Source organism: Astyanax mexicanus, chromosome 16 (assembly GCF_023375975.1).
Source record: "Astyanax mexicanus isolate ESR-SI-001 chromosome 16, AstMex3_surface, whole genome shotgun sequence".
Lineage (NCBI taxonomy): Eukaryota > Metazoa > Chordata > Actinopteri > Characiformes > Acestrorhamphidae > Astyanax > Astyanax mexicanus.
The window spans coordinates 5,888,905-5,901,069 of NC_064423.1; the positions used below are offsets into that span (position 1 = coordinate 5,888,905).

Here is a 12,165-nt window from a genome sequence, read left to right on the forward strand (position 1 = left end):
TAAGTTTAAGCCTTTTTATATTTACACAATGTTCAAATCTAGCTGTCTTTCATTCGGCTCTTTGGCTTTTCTGTCATTTTTTCTTCCTCTTTCTCTGTTTTGGCTTTTTTTTTTCGATTTGGTCGTTTGCTGGTTTTCATGTGCTTTCTGTTTTCTCTCTTTCTTTCCCTCTCTCTTGTCTTGTTCTCTCACGCCTCACTCAAGTGTGTGAGGAGAGTGAGCCTGCAGAGGAGCTGCCAGCTTCCAGTAAGTGTGTGTCGCAGTGTGTTTCAGTGTGGTTTTTGTGTGTTTCAGTGTGGTTTTTGTGTGTTTCGTGCTGTTATAGTGGTCTCTCCTTCCTCTGTGGTCAGTAAGTCCTCCCCTTAGGGTCTTTTTTACACCTGAAAATCTGGACCCAACCGCGTTTAATGTGTTTATTGCAGTGCATCCATTTCCATAGCTCGATTAGTTTTGGTTTCACACCACATTTTAGTGACTGAGTACAATAAATAACTTGCTGTTGCCTATTATCGGCCGTACCCCAATTGTCCTACTATTGTGCAGTTTCCTTTCTCTCTCTGCCAGTCGCTTGAGAAAAATTAAACTTTCTTACAAAAAAATCACGTCAGAAAACATCATTTTAGAATCGCTAACAATGTTGTGAATCTGTGCATAATACAATGTGCTCTTTTTTGTAGTGTAACAGAAATTGTTTCTCAGTTTTAATGTTGTACACTATTTAGGATGCGGCGGTAGGTAGGTAGGTAGATAGATAGACATATAGATAGACAGACAGACAGACAGACATAGATAGATAGATAGATAGATAAGAGATTAATTTGGGCTGCCAGTTCAAGAAACTCAGAGGTAAAGGAGCATTTTCCACTCATGATCTGTTATAGGGCTGCTGTGATTATCATCAGTTAGTTTATAATCTTCTGCATATTAATGCTCTATTGTTATAGTTAGATAAAAAAGTGTCCAGATTTAGCCATAGTGGTTCCTCTACTGATAGCCTTATAGTCAGGTGCAGCCTGTATATGTACTCTTTTATTTATTTATTTATTTATTTAATATGTATCTTTTAGTGGGTACGACTTACATTCAGTTGTGCTCAATATCATGGAAATGATGTTAATTTTGTTCTAAAAATCACAAAGAAAAATCTCAGGATGGGAAGTGCAGAGAGCTTCAGAATTGGCTTCTGTTGCTGCACAGTTTCAGTGTGTTATTAGAGCTCATCTGTTAGGTATATATATGAGGTGCTATTTGCATAGCACCAGCTTAAACGGATGTGTCCAGCTGCCAAGGAAACACAAAGAGAACTGCTCAGATGTTTTGCTATCAGAGACAAATATTACAAATATGCCATTTGACTGTTGCGACAACCCACTGAAACAACTATTAAATACAAGCAGCTTCCTTTCATTTGCAGTAATAGTATTCCAACAATGGCTGAAAACACGCATTATTCAGTGCATTAGCTCAAGGGCTGCACTGGCCCAGATCGGTAGCAACAATTGCAATTCAAGTGCTGTCTGCAGCAAGTAAATAGATGGTTAGTTAACCAACTTTCAAAACACGTCATCTCTGCAATGGATGGAAACTTAAACTATATCCTGCCCCCCCAAAAAATCACGTCATACAATATTATTTTAGTCTCCCTATGTTGTAAATCTGTAAAAATAATAAAATGCAGTGCGCTCACCAATTTCAAAGTGGGATGCAATATTGCAAAGTCTAAATATTCATATATAAATAAAGTTGTATTATTAAATAGGAAAAGTAGATTAAATACTTGGGCTGCCACTTTAAGAAGCTCAGAGGTAACTATATTACCATATTTTTCAGACTATAAGGCAAACTTAAAATCCTTCAATTTTTCCAAAAATTGTCAGTGCACCTTATAATCTGATGCTCCTTATGTATGAATTCTACCAGTCAGGAATTAAGTAGCAGTAAAGTCACTCCACTGAAGTTAAGCGTTTAAGGGGGAGTTTTTGGTGAAGTTTCTCCAGCACTAAGGCAGGGTGCAGCAGCATTAGTGTTTACTGTGTTAAAACAATCTATGTGAGATGAACCGCTAGCTGATAGCCCACTGGGTTACCGGAACAGACAGGGTTCCTTAGTCTGGTGTTTACATCCCACTAGCGCTGTGGTTAGCGGCTAATGCTAATGCTGCTGCACCGGGCCTTAGTGCTGGAGAAACTTCATTGAAAACTCACACTTGGACAAAATACTGTAAATCTAAGCTTACTGAAAATAAAAATAAGCCCTTTACTCACCCCAACAAAAAGTTTTCATGAGAGAAATCTGTAGATTATCATCCAGATCAGTTTTGTTTACTTCCCCAATAGAAGGTAATAGAAGGCACTTCCCCAATAGAAGGGAAGCATGGCGACACCCTTGTTTAATCTGGTGTAAGCATCCTTATTAGTGTTGCTTAATGCACTTTATAATCCGATGCGCCTTATAATCTGAATTTTGTTGTTGAGTCATGTCTATTTGGGGCTCCAAGTGGTCCAGCAAACTGAAGCGCTGCCACTATATTCGGGAGATGGCTGGTTCGACCCCTGGTGTTGGGGCATCACTAGTGATGGGGGGAGTCCTAATGAGTGGGTTGGGTAATTAGAGATTATGAGTAATTAGAGAAAATGGGTTAAAAAATAAGAAATAAATTATATATATAAAAAAAGGCATGTTAATTTATTTTACAATAAGTCAATGATGTAATCATGGTGACAGACCTACAATTTGCCTTGAGCATGCTCATTCCCCCCGACCCAAACACACACTTTTTTTTTTTCGTCTATAGTTTTGGTCTCTTTACGTTAGTGTTGATACCTGAGTGCGAGTGCATGTGCGAGAGTGTGTGTGTGAGTAGGAGGGAGTATTTTGTGAGCTCTTCTCGTAGATTAACCCTACACACTCTGGCTGAGCTCTGGGGCTGGTGCTCAGCCAGCTGTAATAATTAGCGTGCAAGACAATTGCCCACCTTCCTCCCGAGACCGTCGTTCTGTTCTCTTAATCTGCTGCCTTAAATAATTAAAGTTCTGCTGCAGCCCACCTGCTTTAACTTCGCCTCCTCCCCCCGTCCCACTCGTTTATCCCTGCGCTGCTCCGCGGCTCGGAGGCGCTGGCACCATGCGTGTAGGGGTGTGTTGTGTTTTTCTTTTCTCTTTGTTTCTTTCCTTCAGTTTTTTTTATTTTTCTTTGTTTTGGTCCTTTAAAAGTGTACCTGTGACAGCTACCATCTGTGAATTCTCTGGCCTTTACCTGGTTGTTTGTAGCTGTGAATGGTGTGATTGTTGTTCCGATAATATGTATTGCGATATATAAATAAATAATGCAGGGCCAATAATGTCACCAGCCCCGCCCCCACCCACATGCTTCTGTCTCACATCCGGACCAATCATGAGCTGAGTCAACGCCAAGCTCAACTCAAAACCCGAGGAAAGCAGCAAAACAACAGTAATCGACCTTTAATCAGCATTTAAATTACTTTTTAAAAGGTAAATAAGAGTGTTTTTTTTTTTTGGGATTAAAAGCATAAATTCAGCTGCAAAACTGTGCTGGACTGAGGTGCACAGCTTTCCACACATGCTCAGGCCTCGCGCTTCTCAGGCTGCAGCAGCCTGTCACTTACACAGACACAGAGACAGCGCTGTGTATCTACTTCTTGTGTCAAGAATCAAAGCATTGCAACATGACGTGTTAATTTATTTGCCTTAAGTGACATCACACGTCCTGCAATGTGACTATTGCGATATTGTGACTATATAAATGTTTAGGAAAAAAAATAAGAGACCACTTAAAAATGAGTTTTTTTTTTATTTTACCAAATGTAAAACTTCTGGATTATAATCAAGAGGAAGATTGATGATCCCAATCCATCAAACCAGCAAGCTGAACTGCTTGAATTTTTGCACCAGGAGTAAAGGCATAAAGTTATCCAAAAGCAGTGTGTAAGACTGGTGGAGGTGAACATGATGCCAAGATGCATGAAAAAAAACTGTGATTAAAAAACAACCAGGGTTATTACACCAAATATTGATTTCTGAACTCTTAAAACTACTTTATGAATATAAATGTATTGTTTTCTTTGCATTGTTTGAGGTCTGAAAGCTCTGCATCTTTTTTTGTTATTTCAGCCATTTCTCATTTTCTGTAAATAAATGCTCTAAATTACAATATTTATATTTGTAATTTGGGAGAAATGTTGTCTGTAGTTTATAGAATAAAACAACAAAGTTAATTTACTCAAACATAAACCTATAAAACGCAAAATCAGAGAAACTGATTCAGAAACTGAAGTGGTCTCTTCAGTTGTTTTTTTTTCCTCCAGAGCTGTATATGTGTGTGTGTGTGTGTGTGTGTGTGTGTGTGTGTGTATATCAGCGTGTGGGTGTGTGAGCGTGAGTGTGCTGACCTCATTCAGCTCAGTCATCACAGCACTTTGGCTCTAATCTTATTCTCCACGGCCGTCTCGCCAGTTACCAATCCCCTTACTGCCCCGCTGAGACCATGGAAAACGCATACACTCGCTTAGAATCATACACACACACACACACACACACACACACACACACACACACACACACCAAACATGCTTTATTACGATTCCCCCACACTTGTACACCTCTCTGAAATTAAAGGAAGAAAAAAACAACTTTGCGGTTCTTCCTCCCCTGATACACGTGTTTACAGGATGTCATCATCTGACCCCGGCAGGTCAACACATCAGTCATCCCCGCGAGTCTTCATTAAGTAAACTACATTTCCCACGTGGCCGTTCTCTTTAATTATTCAGTTTGTTTGGGCTGTTTGTGCCGACTGTAGTTTTTTAAAGCGCTGATTGACAGCAGTAGCGCAATTAAACACACCGCTGAATGACTCGAGATTTATTTCAGTCCAAACCCCTCATTAGACCACATTAAACACCTCTCTCTCTCTCTCTCTCTCTCTCTCTCTCTGTACTTCTCTCTCTCTCTCTCTCTCTCTCTCTCTCTCTCTCTCTCTCTCTCTCTCTCTCTCTCTCTCTCTCTCACACACACACACACACACACACACTTTATCTGTCTCTCTATCCGTCTCTTTTTACTCATATTTCAACTCTACTCTCTGTCTGCTTGTTTGTGAGAGAGAGTACTGTGTTTTCCAGTCTTTTAATTAAGCACTGCTTTTTTATGTATTTGTGTTTGTATTTAGTTTTGCACTAGTATTTATCCCGAAACAAACCCAAAACAACTAATTATTCACTCGACTCAATGCTTTCTACTATTTAATACTGTTTGTGCAGTTTAGTTTAGTTTGGGGGAAACATGCAACATTTTAGTCAAACATAAAAATGTAAGAGTTACTATACGTTAATATTACTGTTGAGTGTACTAGTATTAAAACGTGTCCTTTATCTTCATCATTATATTATAACAACCTACTCTGTGCTCGTTCACTACTCATAGACATGTAAATCTCTTTATGCAGTTTATTGGTGAGTAATAATCTCCTGAAATATCATGACAGAAAATGACACAATTCATTAGGGTTCTTAAAAAATCTATATCTTTTATTGTTTTCCTTTTAAAAACCTTTATAGTAAAGACATTGTTTAAGAATTTCTGCTAAAATCTTTTAGGAGCCATGTAAAGATTTTTGCTGTGTGTATTAGTGTGTCAGTTTCTAACGAGTGTGTGTGCTGGCTGATCTCCACAGCCCGGCGAGAGGAGGAGGAACTGGAGGAGAAGAAATCTGTGAAGAAGAGAATCAAAGAGCTGAAAGTGCTGGACCCAAAGATCGCTCAGAACCTGTGTGAGTACCCATCCTTTAATATAATCTCCCCTATTTAGCCGCTGTACGATAATTATATCTAATTCTTATTTGCACTTTAAAGTGAGAACAGCATCTACTACTGCATGTCAATTTTTTTTATATAATGGAAAAGTTGCTTTATTTTAGTGATTCAGTTTAAAATGTGAAACTCTAATATTTTATAGATGTATTAAACACAGAGTGATCTATTTTAAAGGTCACCTTCCGCGAAAATCCGATTTTTCTTGTTTTTTGTGAAATACAGTAGGTCTCTCCAAGTTGAATGTGTACACCTGCACATTAAACTGTTTTGCAGCCCCCATTGTCTGCAGGAGCTAAGCAAAGAAATCCCCCCTCCCCCCTCCGAACGCAACATCACCGCTCATCAGTTAGGAGGTGGGAGGCAGTGAGCGGCAGAGCGGTGGAGGGGCGTCGCAGTGCTCCTAGCCAATCAGAGGAGAGATATTTGCATTCTGTTTGCATGTATGAATATTCATGAGCAAAGCTGGAATCCGGACATTTTGGACACACCCCTAAAACAGTCCATTAAAAAAGAGCTATACAGAGACACCTGAGCACTTTTTTTTTTTACAAAAACGGCTCACATGTCATTCATTCATACTAGAGACCACAACTAGACATTTTAAAATGAAAGAAAAAACGACGGAAGGTGAGCTTTAAGGCTATAGCTATTTTATTGTTGATGATTATGGCTTACAGCTAAAAAAATAATAATAATCAGTTTCTCAGAAAATTAGAATATTATATAAGACCAATTGGTACTTTTGGTACAGTGTGGGCAGTGTGCCAAGTCCTGCTGGAAAATGAAATCTGCATCTCAATAAAAGTTTTTCTCAGCAGAGGGAAGCATGAAGTGCTGTAAGATTTTGTGGGAAAACTAAACTGCACTGACTTTAGACTTGATAATAAAACACAGTGGATCAACACCAGCAGATGACCTGTCTCTCCAAACCATCACTGACAACTTTTATGGAAATGCAGATTTCATTTTCCAGACAGTAACCCTAAAAAAATGATTCCGGATCCATGACTGATTCTGGTCTCATCTTGAGGACGAGAATAACTTTTTTTTTTTTTTTTTTTTCGAGCTGTGAATCGATTGCACAATTCTGTTTATCTATTTTCTGAGTGAATAATTGCTGTTTGTTGTTAGTTTTTCAATTTTACTTGGATAAAAACACTCATACAGTAAGAAACAGCAACAGGAGCTCCTCAGATAAATAAATATAAATTACTATACTCTATTAGGAATAGCAGGGATGGTGGTTCCAGCACACTGGTACTATTAAACACAATATTTTATCCATATTGTATAAAATAATGTATAAAATATTGATTGTAGCACATTAACTTTCCGTACTTCCCTTTTTATTTCCTATTTTTCTTTTTTCCGCTCTCTGGTTCTGTCTCTTTCATTGATTATCCTGCATTACTCATTGTACCTGTTTATCAACTGACTGACGGTGGCCCTCCTTGACCACACACTTGAACGCTATATTCACTGATCTGAGTCTTCCAATTCTGTGTGTTACTTCGAGAAATGGAGTAACGTGAATGCTGTATACGTTATAATGGATAGTGCCTGGCCACTTCCAGTCATATTGTACTCCTAAACATCTCACCCACTATACTGCAATAAAACTCTAAATAAAACGCCCGCTAGCCTTTCTGCAGCTTTATTAAACACAGAGCCAGAGAGGCAGAGTGAAGTGAGTGGGCCACAATCAGAGCTTACAGTATTTTTGCAAGGCCAGAACAGTCCACTCACATATATATAAAAAAGTGACAGTCCAAGAGCAGATCTTTGCCTCTCCATGTCTCACAGTCTCACACCACAGAAGCTTCTCCTGGCCTGAACTGAAGTGTGTAATGAATGTTCATGGGATTTCACAGTGGCTCTAAAGCAGCTGAGGAGAGGCTGAAATGCACTGACAGGCCCTGTGTGACTTACAAATCATCTCTAGAACAGTGGAGAAACGTCACGTCTAAATATACAGTTACAAGAGGGGATGTTCTGATCCAATCCGCTGGATCAAGATCAGGACCGGTCCAGGCATATTTTAATAGATAAGGTATCGGCTATTTAAACCTCAATCTAGTTCCAAGTCTCTGTGTTTCCTAGTGTCATAGAAATCGTGTCCGGTTTTGGTTTTGAGACCATAAACAAGCGGTCTCGGTCTCGTCTCGTCTCTGACTCAACCTTGTTTGGAATGAGTCCGAGTCCTCCTTTTCTCTGTGTGCCTAAAATCTGCACACACATTGGCTAACAGCGAAAAGCAAGCTGCTCTCGCTCTCGTTCAGTATCTAATCTAGGGCTGCACGATATTGGAAACATTTTACATCGCAAATGTTTTTTTTTTTTTTTTTTTCTTCAATGAATGATATACATGGCAATATTAAACAACGCAGAGCCCATGATGTCACTAGCCCCGCCCCCACCTGTGCGCGGTCTCACGTACAAACCAATCAAGTGCTGAGTCAGCACCGAGCTCAACTCAAAACCCGAGGCAAAACAACAGTAATCGCCCTTTAATCAGCATTTAAATGTCTTTTTAAAAGGTAAATAACAGCGTAGTTTTTCTGGGATTAAAAGCATGAATTCAGCTGTAACTGGAAATATCTGTGACTGGAAAAGAACTGTGGTGGACTGAGGTGCACAGCTTTCCACACATGCTCACGTTTACAAGCACGTGTCTAGCCGTGTGGATGGAGGCCATGCATACGGTTACCTCGTGTTTAATCCTGCCCCCAGTAAGCAATGACGATACTTAAATGGTGTATCGTGCCACCCTACAGGATGTTGAGTTGAATTTGAATTGTAACTACAGGAAGTGGAACTGAACTCTGCAGTTCAGACTAATTCTGTTTATCTAAAATATTATAATTAAGAATGTGATACATTTAACAAACATTTTTCTTCCAGTTGAAAGTATAGACACTAAAAATAAACATACATTCCCTTAATAATAATTGAATAATTATCAATATCATAATTTCAAAGTGGTCAAATAAAATAGTAATTTATTAATGTACTTTACAGAGTAAGGTTGCTGCATCTAATGGTTAAAATTCCCTTAAAGGTTTAGACAACCATTTTGAAGACTTGGATAGTGCAAGGCCTTTTTTCCACAATTGGAAAGTTCTGTTTTATAGACTATGATGTCAATGTTAATTTTTGCTGTATGCAATAATATATGCAATGCTAAACATTATGTATATTTCTTGTAGTAACAATATGTAATATGTACTGTAAAGCTTAATTATTAAAAAAACAGTATGTATATTATTATTAATAATAATAATAATAATAATAATAATAATAATAATAATAATAATAATAATAACTAGATTGCAGTTCCTACAGAAACTGTGAGTGTGATTGCAGTGCTGGCTGGTATCTGCTATGGTGTTGCTAAGGTGTTGCTAAGTGGTTGCTAAGGTGTTGCTATCGTATCCAGGGTGGTTGCTAAGTGGTTGCTAAGGTGTTGCTAGGCGGTTGCTAAGGTGTTGCTATGGTATCAGGGGTGGTTGCTAAGGTGTTGCTAGGCGGTTGCTAAGGTGTTGCTATGGTATCCTGGTGGTTGCTAAGGTGTTGCTTACTGGTTGTTAGGCAGTTGCTATAATTTCTAAAGTGGTTGCTAAGTGGTTGCTAGGAAATTGCTAACATATACCAGGTGGTTGCTAAGGTGTTGCTAGGTTGTTGCTAAGGTGTTGCTATGGTATCTGGGATAGTTGCTAAGATGTTGCTAGGTGGTTGCTAACGTGTTGCTAGGTGGTTGCTAAGGTGTTGCTATGGTATCCGGGGTGGTTGCTAGGTGGTTGCTAAGGTGTTGCTGTGGTATCTGTGGTGGTTGCTATGGTGTTTGTCGTGGTTGCTAAGGTGTTGCTAAGCAGTTGTTAGGTGGTTGCTATGGTGTCTGTGGTGGTTGCTAAGGTGTTCCTAAGCAGTTGCTAGGTGGTTGCTATGGTGTCTGTGGTGGTTGCTAAGGTGTTGCTATGGTATCTGTGGTGGTTGCTAGGTGGTTGCTATGGTGTTTGTGGTGGTTGTCAAGGTGTTGCTAAGAAGTTGCTAGGTGGTTACTAAGGTGTGTGAGGTGTGTGGAGTGTGTGTGGTGTGTGGAGTGTGTGTGGGGTGTGTAGTGTGTGTGTGTGGTGTGGTGTGTGTGTAGTGTGGTATTGGTTATGGTGTGGGTTGTGTTCAGCAGTATCTTCTCCATACAGATACAGTACTGAGGAGTGTCACACCATGCCTACAGTTGGGACGAGGTGTTGCTGTGTAGTGTTGTTTTTTTCTGCAAACATAAGTGTTGTACATCTGTTCCACTTTTTTTTTTTTTTTTTTTTTTTTTCCCCCAGTTTTTCTGATAGTAGATACAGTGCATCAGGCATCATGACCCAACCAGACATTGTTACGACTCCTGTAAGTCCAGTGGCCTTGCCATGAGCACACTGGCCAGGGATTTACCTTGCTCACAAAGATAACAAACATTTAGCGCATTAAGCGTCACTAGTAAGGAACATGGTTGCCGCCATGTTTTCCTTCTAATTGAAGCACCTAAGTAAACAAAACTGTAATTAATTTTAAAAATACTACACAGATTTCTGTCCTGAAAACTGTTTATTTAGATTTCCAATATTTTGTCTAAGGGGGAGTTTTCAGTGAAGTTTCTCCAGCCCTAAGGCTGGGTGCAGCAGCATTAGCATTAGCTGCTAACCCGAAGCGCTAGCAGGATGTAAATGTCACCTGATTATGCTAGACTGAGGAACCATGAGTGTTTTGGTAACTGACTACAGTTTAATAAACTCTGTTCTGAACAGTGAAAGAGCTAGCGCTGCGGTTAGCAGCTAATGCTAATGCTGCTGCTCCAGCCTTAGTGCTGGAGAAACTTCACTGCAAACTTAACCTTATAACGGTTCATACATAAGGAGCATTATAAAGTTCACTGTCAATTTTTGGGAAGTTTAAAGGATTTTAAGTGCACCTTACAAAAAGTGCAACTAAATATTTGTTTAGCTATTAACAAAAACTATTATTAGAGGTTCACTTACTTTTTCTAGCCTGCAAAAAATCCAGCTTATTTCAAAGGGTACAATGACTTTTCCTGCAACTGAGCCACTTCTCTTTTTTTTTTTTTTGTCCTTTTGCTTTTCACTCGCTGCCAAGTTAATAGCTGCAGCTTCAGCACTGAGCGTCTGCTGAATGTGTGTGTGTGCGTGCTTGTGTGTGTGTGTGCGCTTGTGTGCTTGTGTGAGAAGTTCACTGATTCCTCCACTTCATTAGGTTTAAGTTGGAAGCCTTGTGACCTTTAGTTCATACATTAATGCACAATGGAAGTCATCAGCCGAAGCCATGGAGATAAATTAAGCAGATAATTGATGGCTGGGGAGGAGGAGGGGGGGTCTCCATTTTTGTTGCATTGTGGGAGCCTTAGGCCTTTGTGTCACTGATCCAGGAAAGTTCAGGTGCTAACATTAAAGCTCTTTATCATCCCTCTCTCTCTCTCTTTCGCTCTCAGCCATTTTCCTGGGTTCGTTCCGTATGCCTTATGAGGAGATAAGGAGGATGATTTTGGAGGTCGATGAGGAGCAGCTAACAGAACCTATGATCCAGGTAACATCTGCTTTTATCTCCCAACATTTATAACTGAGAGTTAAGGATTTGGGTAATGCTTTTTTAAGTCTGTTTAAGAAAATGTTATAATATTCATGCATTGAGATTAGTGCTGGGCGGTATGACCAAAAATGTATATCACACATATATCACATGTATATCTTTTGAGATGCTGACAGTTTCACAGTATATCACAGTATTTTTATTATTATATTTTATTTACTTTACTGTTAGGGTTGTACTAGGATACTACTCTACTATTACAGCTGTAATATACCACTTCAGTTTCTGAATCAGTTTCTCTGATTTTGCTATTTATAGGTTTATGTTTGAGTAAAATAAACATCGTTGTTTTATTCTATAAACTACAGACAACATTTCTCCCAATTTTTTCTTATTATTATTTAGAATATTTATTTGCAGAAAATGAGAAATGGATGAATCAAAAAAAAAAAAAAGATGCAGAGCTTTTAGACCTTACATAGTGCAAAGAAGACATCCAGTATCAGTATTCAATCAGTATTTGGTGGAATAACACTGGTTTTCATGCATCTTGGCATCATGTTCTCCTCCACCAGTCTTACACACTGCTTTTGGATAACTTTATGCTGCTTTACTCCTGGTGCAAAAATTCAAGCAGTTTAGCTTGGTGGTTTGATGGCTTGTGATCATCCATCTTCCTCTTGATTATATTCCAGAGGTTTTCAATTTAGTAAAATCAAAGAAACTCATCATTTTAAGTGATC

The 12,165-nt window shown here is 39.0% G+C and overlaps 1 protein-coding gene across 5 annotated transcripts in view; it reads left to right on the forward strand.

Moving 5' to 3' along the window:
• diaph3 (diaphanous-related formin 3) overlaps positions 1–12,165 on the forward strand; it is a 557,032-nt gene that overhangs the window by 301,741 nt on the left and 243,126 nt on the right. For all 5 annotated transcript variants that reach the window (XM_049465746.1, XM_049465747.1, XM_049465749.1 and 2 more), the window contains 2 exons: positions 5,692–5,787; positions 11,325–11,419. In XM_049465746.1, the coding sequence (XP_049321703.1) occupies positions 5,692–5,787; positions 11,325–11,419 (191 nt within the window). The remainder of the gene's footprint in view (positions 1–5,691; positions 5,788–11,324; positions 11,420–12,165) is intronic.